We start from the raw sequence: 20,493 nt of genomic DNA on the forward strand, positions 1-20,493 counted from the left end.
TCCTCTCATAAGTCTCATATCCAAGATCTTTTGACTGCCACTCTTCTCTCCTCCTCATCCTTACTGCAGAGCATTGTCTGCAGAACTGCCTCGATGAGCATACCAGGAAGATCTCCTCACATTCTGCTCCACAATCTGAACAACCTTCCTTGGCTGACTCTCAGGAGCTCAAGCTGGAAGAGAACATGCCTCGGACCTGGAGAACGATGACTTGACCTTGGTGTTGAACCAATTTGGCAAGTAGACACTCACGATGAATTGGACAATAAGTCTCAGGTTGTGAAGCTGGTTCCTTTCAGTTTATGATGAGCGACCCAAATTCTGCAGAACCTGAGAGCCGTTGTGAGCCACCTAGAATGTGAGACGACCCATCTGCAGGTAAGCAAGTCTATCAGGCATGACCCCAGTTTTGATGGCACTGCAAATCATGGTGTTTGATGAACTCAGAGACTGGACTGGAGGCAGTGGGAGTTCAACTGTCATCTATCACTGTATGACCCCCTTGCCAATCCTGTGTTCGTGTTGGTGCTGTCCCTCCAATGGCCTGCAGGCCGGTCTACGTTCCTCTCTGAGCCAGTTCACAATGTTATCTGCCACTATCTCAGCTGGTTTCGATGTCATCTTTTCTGGAGTGAAATGCCAAATACTTCCTCCTGGTTCACTGCAGCAGGAGTAGTGTTCCTCCTTCACCATGGCAGGGAACAACTTGTCAGAATCTCCAACTCATGAACACTTTTAGTGTCATCCTTCTCCCATCAAAGAACAAACAATTGATTCCATTTTCTTATCCCCTTATCAAACTCCTTCTAGGTTACTGACAAGTTTCTCCTGAGCTCTCCTTACTTTGTTATGATCTATCACCAGGTGAACATCATCAGGTGTTATCAAACCACCGTCAATCCAGGCAGCTGTTGCTATCTCTGCAGTTTCTCTGAGACCAGTGTGGTGTCGCATGCTGGCCAGAGCTATGCTCGATATCTTTCCTATTTCAATCTTATGCCTGGAAGGTTTGGGATCATTATTTTGGGTTAGGGACAAAGTCACCATTCTCCTGGTCAGCACTCGGATCAGCTATGGGAAGTCATTAAACTCTGAATCAGCTTGACTCAATCATCGGCCTTTTTACCTCACCCTGGCCTTTCTCAAGTCTCTTTTCCTCGGCAACTTTCTCTTCTTCTGTCTCTCTGTGGCAGCCTCCTGTCTTTGACTGGAATATCTTGGCTAGAAATCATGAGAGCCCCTATACTGCCAGCTTCTCTCTGTGCTTTGACAAATGCCAGTTCGATCACAGGAATCTTCAGTTCACGCTTGCAAATACAGGAGATGTGGGCCTCGGATTTACAGTCACGATCGCATCCAAACTCAGGACAGAGAACAATTGGGCACTTCAAGTAATTATGTCAAATAACTGGTCCAGTTGCTTGGCAAAGCTGTCCTTAACTGCAAGTTTTCCTCTCTCAAGAGAGATATCTCTGCCTTTTCCCAACTGGCTAGCAGTCTCTCACTAATCTTCTTCTGGACTTGTTATGACTGGAGGCTTGAACTGAGCAAGTAGCCAGTGTACTGTGCCAAGACAGCTTTGGTCATATCACTGGCAATGTCTTGTTTGTGTAGTTCTTTGGTTCTTTTTCACTGATTTGCCTGATTAAAACACCGTATCTCAAAGCATCTCAATGTAGGCAACTCCACTTCAGGAGCTCTCCCCAGACCCAAGATAGTGACTGAGATGGTTGATTTTTGGTTCCTCGTCCTGACAGCAGCCATCGCAAATATTATCAACTTATAAATGCATCAGAATCTGAAACAGAAAAAATATTGTTAGTTGGGTTGTTAAAGAATGAAGTCAGAAAGCAATGTTCACTATTTAATTGTAATGCACAATGCAGCCAGTATCGTTAGATTTTCGATAAATTTCACGCTAAAATTTACCTAGCAAAAGGTTGCAAAATATTGAACTGAAATTATTTTCTGTTTATATACACTAAAATCTACCAAAAAGTGATGGGCCACGGCTTGCCCAGGCGGAGGGAGGAGGGAGGGAGGGAGGAGGAGGGAGAGGCAAGAGCACAGGCAGGCAGGCTGGTGGGGCGAATCTAAAAATAGCGTCGCGCCGGACACTCTCCGCGTAATGGGGTTCACGCACCGCGTAATGTGAGCACGTTAGGTTCTGGCAGGGCACCGCGTTAACGTGGAAACGCGGAATGTGGGACCGCGTAAAGCGAGGGTTGACTCTACTCTCAACACTGGCAGAGCCTCAACATAACAGCAAGATCACTGATTCATAACCCTTTCCTGCTAAGAATTTCAGATAAGTATCTGACAGTTAGTGGCAGGATTAAGGTTGATTTCATGCAGGATTGGGGTTGAGGTGAAGGCAAACCTCCTTCATTCTGAAATATATTTCAGTTTGTGGAACAAATGTGGACACCTGAAACCCCATTCCATGACCAAGCCTAGACTAAGTAACCCTATTACCCTCATTCCACCTATTGGGTAGCACTGGAACTGATGCTTGAAGCCTAGAATGATGGGATAAGGTGAGCCATGTGACAGATGCATTGTATGTAGATTCCAGTTTGTGCTCTTCCATTTTTTTTTAAGGACAGTGAGACTTTTAGTCTCATAACCACAAAAGAGAAGAATTTTTACAACTACAGTGAACCTTCGAAGATCTGGACTAAAAGGGGGGGGAACACCTGTCCGGAAAAGCCAATTGTCCTGATTTTCCGGCAAATAATAAATGATATAAGAAACACCAAAACTACAGTACTAATGTAGTGATAAACAAATTACCGTATATAAACCATGCATTTACCTACGATAACATAATAAGAAACATTGTATCATTACTAGAGTGAATGAAATAATATTCCCACAAATAACAATTATCAACTCTGTTAGTGTTTCCCACCTCCTCGGACACCTGTCCAAGCAGCTGACGGGTCAAACAGCGCTCACGGGCCTAAAATGTTCTTTGCTCTGGTTTGGGAATGTTTTTCAGGAAAATTCTAGGAGGCTTCTTAGCCCAAAACCCCCAAATTTTTTGTCAGGATCTTCCGAAATCCAGATTTCCCGGGTCCTGATCTTCAAGGGTTTACTATATTAGAGAAGAAAGACTCCATTTTTAATTCATCCTCAAGGTTAGGTTAATCGTATCTTGATCAGCTGCTGAGGTTGTCATTAAGCTAAATATTATTCAACAAAACTCTACAAGAAAAACAATTCTCCATCCTGAAATTAACAATTGTTGATACATGGTAGCACGTGAACCCTGTTGATAGCCTTTGGCCTTTTGCTAACCTTTGTTTCCAAGATCCCTTTAAAAGTGCTCAGGTTGGAACATGAAAGTATGACAAATTAGTGAATTACTTTACTGTAGTTCCAGCTACTGTACTGTAAGTATATACAGGTATTGGAGAGTTTCCTGTGTTTTCATCTTGTAGACTTGATGGGTGTAATAATCACTTGGTCCAGATTTGGGCATAAAATAAGATTTTGGGAATAATCCTCCATTTCATATTTATTGGAGATTGACTTAAATGAGGAAGTCTTCAAATATCAACAACATATTATCTCTGTCTACCTGAAATATGTACAGTAGTAGAAGTCAAAATTATTTTGATTCCAAATTTAGACAAGACACAGAAACTACAAAGTGTATTAGAAATTCATGATAATTAAACCACTAGTTTCATCATGTTAAGTTCCTCATAGATGATATTCTAACCCGTAGGCCCCGGGTGATGTTCCAGAACGTCCGCCTATTTTCCCGCCAATTTTTTTTTTTATTAATTAATTTTGGAAATGTTGATTTTTTTCTCGATTTAACCCCGCATGGGGGGTACTGCCAGCAGCACCCTAACCCAGGGCTTAAGGGTTAAAACTAATATTGTTTAGTGTGGCATTTGAAGATTTCAGGTTGATAGGGATTTTTTTATAATACTGTAATTTGTAAGAGGTAAATGACTGTATAGACTAAATAAGTTATTAAAGATGTAAAACAAAATTTTGGTATTGACTAGTATTGGTAGATTACTACATGCATTACTAATCTCTGTCCAACAAAACTGTGCTACATAAGCTTGCATGCGTTATGTAAAATATATCGTGTCTGTGTTAAATTACTGTATGAAATTTAATTGATTGATGTACCTCTGGGTACATGATTGAGTCTTTTTTAGTCTAAGATGAAGAGTTCAAAGATATATGTGATAGGTCTAAGGTTATTGATTAAATTAGTTCAGCCATAGAATATATGTACAGTACTGTATCTTTTTTCTTTTCAAGTTATTGTTAAGTAGATGATACAGGAATTAATTAAAAAAAAATAGATCTTAATATAATTAATCATCACATGCTTCACACAAATATATTATTGCACTGATCACTGGTTAAGGACTCTTTCATTAAAAAGAGAATGGTGTAAATTAATTTATATTTAGAAGACACAGTTGTCTTGTATGTAATACAATATTTACATAATATATTTGCTATTTAGGTTCTTACTACTGTACTTTTACTACATTAAAAACATATACAGTAAATTAATACTGTATTGATAATTATCATTTATACTGTATTATATTTTTTATAATTAGGTTTCACGTCTGGAAGGACATCAAGGAACATCAGGTGGCTCTGAATCGGGCCGTGGATTGTCTATAAAAAGCTTTTTATTAGCAGCCAAGATTAACACCAAGAAGAGATCAGGTAACTCTAAACCCAGTCCGTTGAAGTCAACAGAAATGGGTAATTTTTCCTTTCAAGAGGATCATAAGGTAGGTCTACCCACTACAAGTTCCAAATTACAGCTTGAACCAGACTACAAAAGCCATCCAGGAACACCTCAGGCACAAGGCTCTAGGACAGGACATCGTGCAGCAATCTATGATGAAAAATTGCCTTTAACAAGCAAAAGTGCATCAGCTGGGAAAGGCAGCATTGACCCAGAAGTTCTCATGGCTCTTCCTGAGGATATTAGAGATGAAGTGGTTGCTGAGTATGTTCAGCAGGGCTTCACCATCCCAAATCTGAGTGATAGCACTGGTAGTGATGCTGTGGTGGTGAATGATGAACGAAAGCCAAGCACATCTGGTTATGTTAGACCCTCCGAGAAATCAGGGAAACAAGAGTACAAGACCAACACATCTGATAATAGTAAACACGAGGAAGGTAGTTCAGCAATAAACATGAGTGAGTTAAGTGGAGGAAATGATTTGACTGATTTTGCAAGAAGTATAAATCGAGAATTCAGCAAACAAGAAAACAATGATTCAGAAGAGGCACAGAATGAAGGCTTAATTACCAGTTTCTCTCAGGTAAGTTACTGGGTCTTGTTTATTGTTCGCTCCAAGAACTAACATTTAATGCCTCTTTCTTGTAGTGATTCTTGTAGGATGGCATCCTCGTAGGTGAGAAACAGTCTTAATAAATACAATTATGGGAACATCCCAGATAATGCACGTTTGGATTATGACATTGAATACTATTAATCACCAGCAGCTATACACTTTTATCACTACACATACTGTGGTCCCTCGGTTAACGAACACAATTCATTCCATAGAGTCGTTCGTTAACCGAATCCATTATTTCAATGGGATATTGGGTAATTGGTTCCAGCTCACAGAAAAGTCCATACAAAGTAAAGCCAAAAATGAATAAAATCAGAAACACTCCTAAAATTCCCCTAAATCGCCCTTAAATCACTTTATATATACAGTAGTACCCCGCTTAACGCGGTCAATAAAACGCACAGGGTACCGTGAAAACCGTGCTAAGTGAACAACAGAACATATGGGATTAATTCCAATAGAAACTGGCCCGACCCCCAAACTCCACTTTTTCCAACACAATACCTATGTTCTAGTAAAAATAACATCTTAATTTTATGATGGTACATGCACACAATTAATACTTAAAAGAAATACAGTCGCCAAGTTAATGTCCATTCAAATAATGGACTCAAGTCCCTCCCCCTCTTCTCACACTATACTCACTGGCTCTTCCCTCTGAGAAATTTTGGGGGGAAAACCACTAAATTTTAATAAATAATACCTCAAACTAAAGTTAGGATAATACAATTGACATTGCTGGATTCCTTGTAAGACCAGGAATATTTTGAATATAAATGTCATATATTTTGCACAAAAGATAACATATTTACTCAGAGTAAACATTATATCTAAAATTTGTATGTCTAATGCAAAATCTATGATGTTTATATTCAAAATGATCACCAAATTGTAAGAATTCCAGCAATGTAAATTATATTCTGGCCGGGTAATTTGTATGAATTTTATGAGCTAAAACAAATATCTTCAGTTAATAAAAAAAAAAATATTCTTCACGACACTATCTGTCAATCAAAGTACCCCACCTTGCCTCCCCCCCTCTTCCAACCACGCCAGGTGGTCGGTCAGTCCCAACCCTCCCCCCCACCCCCCACCAATCCTCCCTTCAAGAGATGTTGGGTGAAAAAACTAAATTTTAACATTTAGTATTAAATAATACCTCAGATTAAAGTTAGGATAATATAATTGACATTGCTGGATTCCTTGTAAGACCAGGAATATTTTGAATATAAATGTCATATATTTTGCACAAAAGATAACATATTTACTCAGAGTAAACATTATATCTAAAATTTGTATGTCTAATGCAAAATCTATGATGTTTATATTCAAAATGATCATCAAATTGTAAGAATTCCAGCAATGTAAATTATATTCTGGCCGGGTAATTTGTATGAATTTTATGAGCTAAAACAAATATCTTCAGTTAATAAAAAAAAATATATTCTTCACGACACTATCTGTCAATCAAAGTACCCCACCTTGCCTCCCCCCTCTTCCAACCTCGCCAGATGGTCGGTCGGTCCCTCCCTCCCCCCCACCCCCACCAACCCTTCCCTACCAGATAAATGTTTGGGAGAAACCAGAATATTTACCTTTTTAGTAATAAATAATACCTCAGACTAAAGTTAGGATAATATAATTGACATTGCTGGATTCCTTGTAAGACCAGGAATATTTTGAATATAAATGTCATATATTTTGCACAAAAGATAACATATTTACTCAGAGTAAACATTATATCTAAAATTTGTATGTATAATGCAAAATCTATGATGTTTATATTCAAATTGATCATCAAATTGTAAGAATTCCAGCAATGTAAGTTATATTCTGGCCGGGTAATTTGTATGAATTTTATGAGCTAAAACAAATATCTTCAGTTAATAAAAAAAAAAAATATATTCTTCACGACACTATCTGTCAATCAAAATACCCCACCTTGCCTCCCCCCTCCACACCACGCCAGCTGGGTTGGTTGGTCCCTCAATCCTCCCCACCCCCCACCTTCCCTCCTTACCAGAGAAATGTTTGGGAGAAAACAGAATATTACCTATTTAGTAATAAATAATACCTCAGACTAAAGTTAGGATAATATAGTTCACATTGCTGGATTCCTTGCAAGACCAGGAATATTTTGAATATATACGTCATATATTTTGCACAAAGGATAACATATTTGCTCAGAGTAAACAAAATACTTACAGTAGATCTAAAATTTGTATGTCTAATGCAAAATCTATGATGTTTATATTCAAAATGATCATCATATTGTAAGAATTCCAGCAATGTAAATTATATTCTGGCCGGGTAATTTGTATGAATTTTATGAGCTAAAACAAATATCTTCAGTTAATAAAAAAAAAATAATCTTCAGGACACTATCTGTCAATCAAAGTACCCCACCTTGCCTTCCCCCCCTCTTCCAACCGCGCGGCCAGTCCCAACCCTCCCCCCCACCCCCCACCAATCGTCCCTTCAAGAGAAAGGTTGGGTGAAAAATTTAGATTTTAACATTTTGTATTAAATAATACCTCAGATTAAAGTTAGGATAATATAATTGACATTGCTGGATTCCTTGTAAGACCAGGAATATTTTGAATATAAATGTCATATATTTTGCACAAAAGATAACATATTTACTCAAAACATTTTATCTAAAATTTGTATGTCTAATGCAAAATATATGATGTTTATATTCAAAATGATCATCAAATTATAAGAATTCCAGCAATGTAAATTATATTCTGGCCGGGTAATTTGTATGAATTTTATGAGCTAAAACAGGCAGGGTGGCGGGTGGGGCAAATCTAAAAATAGCGTCTCGAGCCGGACACTCACCGCGTATATGTGGAAAAAATCCGTGTTAAGTGAAAGTTCAGCTCTGGCGAGGCACCGCGTATATGATAAAACGCGTTAAGTGAAACCGCGTTAGGCGGGGTAATACTGTATTTTGAATATAAATGTCATATATTTTGGACAAAAGATAACATAGTTACCTAGAGAAAAATTTTTATCTAAAAATTGTAAGTTTAAAGCAAAATATATGATGTTTATATTCAAAATGATCACCAAATTATAAGAATTCCAGCAATGTAAATTATATTCTGACCGGGTAATTTGTATGAATTTTATGAGCTAAAACAAATATCTTCAGTTAATAAAAAAAAAATAATCTTCACGACACTATCTGTCAATCAAAGTACCCCACCTTGCCTCCCCCCCTCTTCCAACCGCGCGGTCAGTCCCAACCCTCCCCCCCACCCCCCACCAATCCTCCCTTCCAGAGTTTTTAACATTTAGTATTAAATAATACCTCAGATTAAAGTTAGGATAATATAATTGACATTGCTGGATTCCTTGTAAGACCAGGAATATTTTGAATATAAATGTCATATATTTTGGACAAAAGATACCATAGTTACCTAGAGAAAAATTTTTATCTAAAAATTGTAAGTTTAAAGCAAAATATATGATGTTTATATTCAAAATGATCACCAAATTATAAGAATTCCAGCAATGTAAATTATATTCTGACCGGGTAATTTGTATGAATTTTATGAGCTAAAACAAATATCTTCAGTTAATAAAAAAAAATAATAATTCTTCACAGGGTAACAGATGGTCGGTTGGTCCCTCCCTCCCCCCCACCAACCGTCCCAAGGAGATGTGTGGGATAACCACTAAATTTTAATAAATAATACCTCAAACTAAAGTTAGGATAATATAATTGACATTGCTGGATTCCTTGTAAGACCAGGAATATTTTGAATATAAATGTCATATATTTTGGACAAAAGATACCATAGTTACCTAGAGAAAAATTTTTATCTAAAAATTGTAAGTTTAAAGCAAAATATATGATGTTTATATTCAAAATGATCACCAAATTATAAGAATTCCAGCAATGTAAATTATATTCTGGCCTGGTAATTTGTATGAATTTTATGAGCTAAAACAGGCAGTCAGGCAGGGTGGCGGGTGGGGCAAATCTAAAAATAGCGTCTCGGACACTCACCGCGTATATGTGGAAAAAACCCGCGTTAAGTGAAAGTTCAGCTTTGGCAAGGCACCGCGTATATGCGAAAACGCGTTAAGTGAAAGCGTGTTAAGCGGGGTAAAACTGTAATTTGCACTAGACATAACAATTTTAGTACAGTAACCATTTAGTTCATGTACAATACAGGTTTGCACTTAGGTCATTTATTTCTTTTACGTTTCTTTTAGTATGGTGTATGCATATAAATGAATGAAAATAAATGAAGAAATTTGTGTAAAATCTACCCAAAAATACAGTGGAAAAACTTTACATTATAAAATGTACTACAGTTCTGTACACTAATGTACTAAAATTTTTATCTCTTGTGCAAAATATATGGTGTTTATATTCAAATTATTCACTGTCTTGCAAGGATTCCTGCAATGCAAATTACAATCTCCTAACTTTAGTCTGAGATATTATATAAGATAAAAACTTAAGGCCTACTGTATAACCACCAAACCCTTGCTGAGGGGGGGGGGTGACTGACATGTTTGACAGTTGGCACCTAAGGTCTAGTGAAGTATTTATTTGTTTATTTATGTCCTTTAGATTGAGTTTATGTTTTTTGCTTATAAAATGTCATAGAAGTGACTGGGGAGAATATAATTTACATTGCTGGAATTCTTATAAGATAGTGATTAATTTGAATGTAAACATGTGATAGTTTGCACTAGACAAAAATTTTAATAATCATTTTGTACATTATTTTGATTACATGTACAGTACAGCTTTACCCTTAGGAGAATGTGTGCATGTAAATGAGTTTCAGTAAATAAATAAAATTACATATATCGTGCCAAAAATAATATATGAAAAACTTTTTGTAGACAGAGCTTGGATGGCTAAATTATAGAATAATCAATAATTTTAATTTATAAAATACACAAGTATTAAAGAGCACAATTTTCTTGATATTTACTCCACTGGAAACGAATGTAAACATAGAACAGATTACTGAATTGGCAGACTAGCCCATCAGCTGATGCTCACAACAAAACGTGTTTGTCGTAAGGATTCCGTTAATCGAGGTTTGTTCGTTAACCGAATTGAATATCCTTATGGGAGGTAATTCGTTAATCGAACCATTCGTTAACCGAGGGACCACTGTATTACTGCAGAGCTGTCAGGTATTTTACTTGCCCTCAAGATTAATTTTACCCAACCTCATAATGATTTTACAATTTTTAGTGATTCTCGTATTACTTTCCAGGCCTTAGCTAGTGTCACATCGCCATATCCATTAGTTATAGATATTTTACAGTGGCTGTTTTTCATCTAATGTCAGGGCCAGAAAGTCAATTTTTGTTTGGAGAAGGGGAATGAGCATACTGATACTGTGGCTAAAGCAGCTGCTTATTGTCCTGTGGCGAGTCATTACCCTCTACCTGCCTCTTATATGAAACCAGTTATGAGAACGGCCATCTGCTTGAGTTGGAAATACAGGTGGGATGCGCTCGGAGCAAACAAGCTCCGCCACATCCACCCTGCATTGGGTGCCTGGGGATATCGGGGACTGTCACGCCACCGGGAGACTGCTTTCTCCTGTCTCCACATTGCCACACTGGGCTGACTCCTGTTTTTTTAATGGAAAGAGCATCCCTCCCCATTGTGATAAATGCCTGGTCCCATTAACTGTTCGAGACCTACTGGTGGAGTGTCCCAATCTCATAGATCTTCGTCGTAAGCACCTCTCCCAGTGCTGGGGGGATGGGTCTTGCCATCTGTTTGGGGCTGGGCTGGGGGGAGGCATGGGTAGTGTAGAAGGGGACGTCCTCTCCTTCGTGGGTGAAACCGGCCTTCTACACAAACTTTGAGTTTTATCTATTAATGTTTGAATGGTTTAATGACAGTTCTATGTTATATATAAATTATGTTATTTACCTTGCATTATGTGATTTTAGTCTTTTAAGCTTTAATTTAAAATAGGGAACATATAACCCAAGCTGTTGTGCATCACCAGGGATGTAATTACCACAATCAATCAATCAATCCCGTGTCCGTGTACTGGGTGTAGTGAGAAGGGGAGAACAGTGCGGCACACATGAGAGAACTGACTAACCACAGAGTGTGTGCGGTAGATGCACATCTGCCAACGGACAGTCACAAAATTTCTAATAGCCTTGCAGATTGCAGAATTTTTATTGTGAATCTTGAATAAAGTGTCACTAATAATTTTTCACTGAAAAAGTGAATTTGCAAATATGGGTGGAGAAGTGTATTTTTTTTAGTCTTCTAAGCTTTTAGTTTAATTTGGCAGCATATGACCTAAGCTGTTGCACAACCTGGGATGTTATTGCCACAATCAATCAATCAAGCCTTTTGTTTTAATAATGGCTTCTCAGTCAACATTTAGAAGGAATTATATGTTTAGAACAAATAAGCATCAGACATGATCAAATTAAAATACAGATTTTGTATGTTACAATATTTTAAATTTTTTCTTGAACTACACTCATAAGTTGTGATTGATCTTGTAGGTGGATTCAAGTTTCTTGGAAGCCTTACCAGAAGATATTAGGGAGGAGCTGCGGTCGGATTTGGGACGCCAAAAACAAGCAGCAGTATTATCTTTCTCAACAACTGAAAATATGTCAAGATCACCAGATAAACAACAAAGACTTCAAGGGATAGGTATTGTCCTTTATTTTTATGTAAATCTAAGACTTTTTATTGATCTTCTTCAGGCTTATGGTTAAAGAGAAAAAAGTTTGTTTTATATTACTACAATGGATAATGTTCTTTATATACATTTCCCAGTCATATCATTCCATGATTCATATTATTACAAGAACTTCAATCAATACTTTTGACCAAGCTTGACAATACAATGGTCATATAGTGTTCAGGGACCACCTTTTACTTGTGAGTTTCTTTAGGTTAAGATTTTTCAATTATGTGAAGAGAATGAAGGAGATCAGTTGAGTCAAGAGATGATTGAGTTTAAATGTGAAGGGGACGAGAAAGAACAACAATAGGGGTAGGCCAAGAATGACATGGGGAGAGGTTGTGTGAATGATCTCAGATAAGAATCTGACAAAAGGGGCTGCAATAGACTATTCAGCTTGGAGAGGTGCCTTCAAGTAACCATGGCTAACCCATGCTAGTCTAACAAGACAAAACTCATATAGAAGATATACATATAGGTAGAATATTCATAGTAATAGGAATGTAAAGAGAGGAAGTTTGGTAGCGTGGCCGGTTAGTTATTTAATCTTATATTATATTCTTATGTTCTTAGGAGACATCTTCTCAAACACTGCTTCAATACAACTATTTAATAATTATGACAATGGCATTGACACATTAATAACACCTTCTATCAAAGTTACAAGCACATTATGTGGCATGGACACATTACTCGAACATTATATTTACGTTACTAGACACTGACTCTCGGACACAAACATGAAATGAATACACTTCCCACCATAAGTAACTCACCCTATGGATAGCTCTGACAAAGACTCGCGTGTGACCTGAGGGAGGCCCAGCAGGTGCTTCTGGACTGTCTCCTATGGGAGACTGCTTAGCTGGTGATGCGGGGGTCGGGAGGGAGACTTGGGGTGGTCGAGCGTGACTCTGTCTTCTGTCGATAGTGACGTGACAGTGAAGTCTGGAGCAATGGGTGAATGAACAGAATGATGACCCGAATGAGAGAGAGCCGTGGCCGGGACTGCAGGGCCTTTATATTGAGGAGAACCAGCCGGCAAATGACCTCTACCAAGGTGTGGTTGTAGGTCCTGTTACTCCGTCAAGTACTTAGTGGCCAGGGTCAGGTCCCTTGGGCCCTGACCCAGGGTGTGTCAACTTGGTATGTGTGTTACCTCGTGGGCCTATACTTAATGTTATATGTGTTGTAATTCTCTGTGCTGTAAGCTGTGGTCTGATAAACAATCATTACACTAGCATGAAAAATGGCTGTAAAATGGTGATCAGGTTTTCCTCAAGCATAGGTGATGTGTGAAACAATACATTGATTGCTCAGTGTTATGGGGTATGATAAGAATCATTGTAGATCTAAGAGTATGAGTCTTATTGTACTGATTAGATACAGTATCAATCAATCAGAGTACTGTCCTAATATTTGAGGGTTGGCAACCACAGTCCTCCATTCTAATTGTTCTCGGGCAAAGGTGTGGCTATTGGGGGAGGTTGGAAGCCATTGTTATATACAAAAATATAAAAATATAAAAAAGTAGTAAGAGGCTTATGCTGATGACCTTACAGGAGCATGAAAAGTGGAGGACATCAAAAAGTGGTGGGACCTGGTAACATCACGAGGTCCACAAATAGGGTACCAACCAAACGCCAGCAAGTCCTTCCTCATTGTGAAGCCAGAATACATGTACCATGATCGGCAGAAATGAGGTCAGAATAACAAAGGAGGGCCAAAGACATCAAGGTGTGGTATTAGGCACGAGTGATTTCGTGACCGAGTACGTAACTGGAAAGGTAAATGAGTGGGCGAAAGAAATTCATGCTCTTTCGGAGATTGCTAAAACTGAGCTACATGCAGCTTTTGAAGCATTCACCCATAGAGTCAAGCATCACTGGAATTACCTGATGTGCACCATCCCCAATATCTGACCCCTCCTCCACCCTCTGGAAGAAGCCATTAAGGTCACTTTTATCTCAATACTAGTGAAAAACCCTTACTTAACTTCAGCAGAAAAGTCACTCCTTGCAGTACCACCGAGACTGGGAGGAATGGGATTGACTCATCCAGAGGAACATCAGAATTCTGTCAAGCTCACGGCAGCCCTCACTGAGCACATAATAGTTCAGAATGCAGCAAGTCAGGTGGATACCAAGGCATGGGTGACCACTGTGCTGTACCAGGTTGGCTACCTCTCCAACTGGCTAAAGGAGTATGCTGACAGTAAAAACACCTCCAACAAATTTCTTCTAGTCCTGGATAATGCACCTTCACACCCTGCCAGAATGGAGGATTGGGTGACAGCATTGAGGTGATGTTTCTCCTGCCCAACACCACCTTACTCATCCAACTCATGGATCAGGGTGTCATTTGCATCGTGTGATGCAGCAACTTATCACAGAAGCAGGACAAGGAGTTTTGATGCAAGTACAGTATTACCCCGCCTAACGCGGTTTCACTTAACGCGTTTTATCATATACGCGGTGCCTCGCCAGAGCTGAACTTTCACTTAACACGGATTTTTTCCACATATACGCGGTGAGTGTCCGGCTCCAGACGCTATTTTTAGATTTGCCCCACCCTGCCTGACTGCCTGTTTTAGCTCATAAAATTCATACAAATTACCCGGTCTGAATATAATTTACATTGCTGGAATTCTTATAATTTGATGATCATTTTGAATATAAACATCATATTTTTGCATTAGACATACAAATTTTAGATAAAAATTTTTCTCAAATTAACTATGTTATCTTTTATGCAAAATATATGACATTTATATTCAAAATATTCCTGGTCTTACAAGGAATCCAGCAATGTCAATTATATTATCCTAACTTTAGTTTGAGGTATTATTTATTAAAATTTAGTGGTTATCCCACACATCTCCTTGGGACGGTTGGTGGGGGGTGGGGGGGAGGGAGGGACCGACCGACCATCTGTTACCCCGTGAAGAATTATTATTTTTTTTATTAACTGAAGATATTTGTTTTAGCTCATAAAATTCATACAAATTACCCGGTCTGAATATAATTTACATTGCTGGAATTCTTATAATTTGATGATCATTTTGAATATAAACATCATATTTTTGCATTAGACATACAAATTTTAGATAAAAATTTTTCTCAAATTAACTATGTTATCTTTTGTGCAAAATATATGACATTTATATTCAAAATATTCCTGGTCTTACAAGGAATCCAGCAATGTCAATTATATTATCCTAACTTTAGTTTGAGGTATTATTTATTAAAATTTAGTGGTTATCCCACACATCTCCTTGGGACGGTTGGTGGGGGGTGGGGGGGAGGGAGGGACCGACCGACCATCTGTTACCCAGTGAAGAATTATTATTTTTTTTTATTAACTGAAGATATTTGTTTTAGCTCATAAAATTCATACAAATTACCCGGTCTGAATATAATTTACATTGCTGGAATTCTTATAATTTGATGATCATTTTGAATATAAACATATTTTTGCATTAGACATACAAATTTTAGATAAAAATTTTTCTCAAATTAACTGTTATCTTTTGTGCAAAATATATGACATTTATATTCAAAATATTCCTGGTCTTACAAGGAATCCAGCAATGTCAATTATATTATCCTAACTTTAATCTGAGGTATTATTTAATACTAAATGTTAAAAACCCTGGAAGGGAGGATTGGTGGGGGGTGGGGGGGAGGGTTGGGACTGACCGCGCGGTTGGAAGAGGGGGGGAGGCAAGGTGGGGTACTTTGATTGACAGATAGTGTTGTGAAGATTATTTTTTTTTTATTAACTGAAGATATTTGTTTTAGCTCATAAAATTCATACAAATTACCCGGTCAGAATATAATTTACATTGCTGGAATTCTTATAATTTGGTGATCATTTTGAATATAAACATCATATATTTTGCATTAAACATACAAATTTTAGATAAAAATTTTTCTCTAGGTAACTATGTTATCTTTTGTGCAAAATATATGACATTTATATTCAAAATATTCCTGGTCTTACAAGGAATCCAGCAATGTCAATTGTATTATCCTAACTTTAGTTTGAGGTATTATTTATTAAAATTTAGTGGTTTTCCCCCAAAAATTTCTCTGAGAGGGAAGAGCCAGCAGTGTAGTGTGAGAGGGGGAGGTAGTTGAGTCCATTATTTGAATGGACATTAACTTGGCGACTGTATTTCTCTATTTCTCTTAAGTATTTATTGTGTGCATGTACCATCATAAAATTAAGATGTTATTTTTACTAAAACATAGGTATGTGCCTTCAAAAAGTGGAGTTTGGGGGTCGGGCCGGTTTCTATTGGAATTAATCCCATATGTTCTGTTGTTCACTTAACGCGGATTTCACTTAACGCGGGACCCTCTGGGTTCAATTGACCGCGTTAAGTGGGGTACAACTGTACAACATTAAGGATACTGACTTGGACAATATTATTTATCATCCGATTTTCATGATTTTTATATATGTTATGTATATCTGTACAGTATTGATTATATACAAGTTTCAAGCATTTTGGTAAGTGTTTTTTTTATAAAGAAATAAAAATGTCAAGAAATTTCATTTTGATATTTCTCTGCCATCCCATGGTGAATTTTCTTGCAAATTATTTAGGTGATAGTTATCAATATAATTAATGAATAGTTTGAATTACTTTTAATCTATCAATATTATTATTTTGTTTTGTTTTATACAATATTCAACCTTTCCTTATCAATTTTCTTAATAATGAAAAAGTACAAACAACAAATTCTTCATATTTCTTTGCCCTTTCAAATGAGACATTATTTTTCAAAACTGGCCCATAAATAGTGGAAAAATATCTGAAAATGCTATAAAAAGACTATTTTGAGTAAGCGCGATGGAGTGAGGGCTGTGGCGAGCAATGAATCATACGCCTGACCACTTCGACAGTCAAGAGCATACTAACTTACCCAGCTAGCCCAGCACCTCCTCCATCCTCCCTCCCTCTCTCCTTATCACAGCAGCATAACAGAAAGATGCCAGATAGCACCAGAGAAAACAGAAGTTGGTTAACTTTTCTAGTTTATTTTCTATGAATATTTTACTAGAGGTTGTTGATATGTGTCAGAATAACCTAGAGCACACATGTGTGGGGGGAGGGGGGCATTTAATTGTCCATTTAATTGTTAAATCTCTATAAATAATTTTGATATTGTGGGAATTGCTACTGGAATGGCTCACAAAGCTCTGAGAATTTTATTTTATTTTTTTATTACAATAAACCCTCGATAACTCAGCATTTGATAACTCAGAATTTCATATAACTCTGCATGGATATGGTCTCGGAATATATTAATATAACACAGGAAATGCCGAGATATGTAAAATTATCGGGGAAAATCTCAGCATATCTGGCCACCTGCAACACCTACCATGCCTCTAATAATAATAATAATAATAATTATTAACGGTTTATTGAAAAAGTTCTGCAGCCCGAAGGCTGAAAATATTCATTGGACATAAATGACTTATTACATACATTGGTGGTTTAACAAAAGCCTTCATTAGAGAAAGGTAAAGGAACACACAGTGAACATACAGATTAATGTAGGATTGTACGTGTTGAACAGCAAACACGTAGTGTAGTAATTCGCTCCCAGATGGTGTTAGGAGGGACCTCACGTGATGTAGTGGTTCCCTCAGATGGTGTTATGAGGGACCACGTGGTGTAGTAATTCCCTCACAGATGGTGTTATGGGGGACCTCACATGGTGTAATTACCTCACAGATGGTGTTATGAGGGACCTGACGTGGTGTAGTAATTCCGTCACAGATGCTGGTATGAGGGACCTGACGTGGTGTAGTAATTCCCTCGCAGATGGTGTTATGAGGGACCACATGGTGTAGTAATTCCCTCACAGATGGTGTTATGGGGGACCTCACGTGGTGTAATTACCTCACAGATGGTGTTATGAGGGACCTGACATGGTGTAGTAATTCCGTCACAGATGGTGTGATGAGGGACTTGACGTGGTGTAGTAATGCTCTCACAGATGGTGTTATGAGGGACATGTGGTGTAGTAATTCCCTCACAGATGGTGTTATATGAGTGAGGTTTGGTCCCAGGCCTTCCTATCGTAGACGGATTAACACATGGGTCTCACGGGCCGTTATCACTGGGTACCTGGGACCTCACTGTGTGAAGGTTAACTTGGGTACAACTGTTACTGTTGAGTTGTTCTCACTGACTTAAACACTGTTCACCACTGTTCACCTCTGTTTAACACTGGTTCTATTCCTTTCCTAAATGAAATTGTAACTTCTGGCGAGAACTTGTTGATATTCCGGTGGGGAGGAGGGTTCAGGGGAAGGGGTTGGTATGGGCCAACTTAACAGTTGACCTGGCTGCTCCGAGAGGAGCGCCAGGTACGTCTTGACCCTTCGGTGGTCAAGGATGTGTGTGTCACCTACCATGCCTCTGTGTCACCTACCATACCTCTGTGTCACCTACCATGCCTCTGTGTCACCTACCATGCCTCTGTGTCACCTACCATACCTATGTGTCACCTACCATGCATGTGTCACCTGTAGTGCTGGTAAGTGTTGCTTTTTTACATTTAGTAAATACATGTACAATGAAAGACAAAAGTTGTGTCGTGAAATTTGGTGAAAACATATGCCGAAGGGCTTCTTTTGGTGCGTTCTGCCTTATGGTAGGGGCTCTCATAATGTTTCACGAGTTATATTTAATATTTGGACAAAACCGTGACACGACTTTTGTCTTTGATTGTACACATATATGGGTCGATAATTTTTATCTTTTTTATTTTTTGTAGGAGGGGGGGGGAAGTGCCTCGATAAGTCGAAATTTGGGATAACTCAGCAAGGCCAGAGCCCCATAGTGCCAAGTTATCAAGGGTTTAGTATATTAAATATTTTTCGACCATCTTGCCTCAGGTGGTTTCCTTAAGAAGCCGATCGACAACATTGGTGCATCGTGGGATGAGGTGAAAGTGTCTACAGTGAATGGTGTGTGGCATAAAGTTTGGCCTGAGTGTGTGCATGGCCTCACTGGGTTCAAGAGAGGGTGGAGTAGATTCAGCGCAACATTGTGACCCTGTTGCACCAGGCTGGGTTTAATGAGGTCGACCGGGAAAACGTGACTGAACTTCTTGACAGTCACACTGAGGAGCATAGCAATGAGGACCCCATGAACCTGGAACAGCAGCGAGTGATGGAAGAGGAGGAAGTTGAGTTAGAGGAACCTGACAAGCTTCTCAGTAATGAACCTGTTGTGGCTAAACTTCCCCCTTATTGATGACATACTTGCTAGTTTCTCCGAACGTGATCCAAACTCGAACCAGAGGGCAGGAGTGAAACGTTTGGTGGAGAAAGATATTAAGTGCTACAGAGACCTCTACATAGAAAAGTAACAGAGGACACATCAGGTACCCATCACCAGGTTCTTCAAGCTAAAGCAAGAGCCAATGACACTGCAGTCATCATTTGCACCCAGCACCTTCCACCTAAGGCATCACCCACTTCAAGTCTAAAGCTCTCACCCTGCCATCCACCCATGATAGTCCAGACTCTTCAGCCTCATTTTCTGACTCTGAGAGTGAGTGACGGCCCAAATAACAGTAGTCCTCCAACTTCAGAGAGAACACATCTAACATGGACTTAGTGAGTGTTAGTTTACTGTAGTGTACTGGAGTTTATTTTATAGCAAATTCTACGTATTTTCCCTCATTTGACCATTTGGCAATCTTTTCACTCCACACGGGACACAAGATAGCAAACAGCACGTAAGAACTGTATATTCTCCATGTTTTTGATAATTATTATTATATTTTGTTACACATGTAACAAAGTAAAAGAAAATGAACGAAATTACATATATCTACCCAAATTGCGAGTTGAACAATAACATAGCCAGACAGCATCTGGGCTACACAATTATGTGCCATCTCCACGGATATTATTCCTCGGTATCCCTCGTTTAGAATATTATATCTAATTTTCCCTCGCTCAATGATCATTTCATTTAGGGATCTGCTTTTTAGGAACGCATCCAGATGCTAAATGAATGATGCCTGTCCAGGTATTGTTTAGCGAAGGAACAGGCAACTTAGTTACACTTTTAGGCTTTAATGGGTGCTGTCCCATAAGCCTTTAGTCTTGCCAACCACGGGGTTTTTCAGGAACCTAACCCCTGCGGTTGACGAGGGACTACTGTATATTATACAATTTTAGAGATAGAACACGGCCTTATCTTACTCCCTGCCTAACTGTGAACCAATTAGTTAGTTCATTATTTACTAACCTTGCAGCCTCCTGTTGCCAGTAAAGGTTCTTTAAAAATATAATATTTCCTTCATTAATGCCAATTTTTTTCCAAGATCTCTGTAAGTGTATTGTCCTCCTGTGTCCTATAAGTTTTTCCCCAGTCTCTAACATTACTTCTTTGTAAT

General features: G+C 38.4%; 1 protein-coding gene across 1 annotated transcript in view; it reads left to right on the forward strand.

Annotated features, from left to right (window-relative positions):
- LOC121866255 (DNA repair protein REV1-like) overlaps positions 1-20,493 on the forward strand; it is a gene marked incomplete in the record, with an annotated part of 281,011 nt that overhangs the window by 160,932 nt on the left and 99,586 nt on the right. Inside the window, 2 exon segments of the mRNA XM_042365872.1 lie at positions 4,599-5,318; positions 11,874-12,027. Of these exon segments, the coding sequence (XP_042221806.1) occupies positions 4,599-5,318; positions 11,874-12,027 (874 nt within the window).

Source organism: Homarus americanus, unplaced genomic scaffold (assembly GCF_018991925.1).
Source record: "Homarus americanus isolate GMGI-L3 unplaced genomic scaffold, GMGI_Hamer_2.0 scaffold32583, whole genome shotgun sequence".
NCBI classification, from domain to species: Eukaryota; Metazoa; Arthropoda; class Malacostraca; order Decapoda; family Nephropidae; genus Homarus; species Homarus americanus.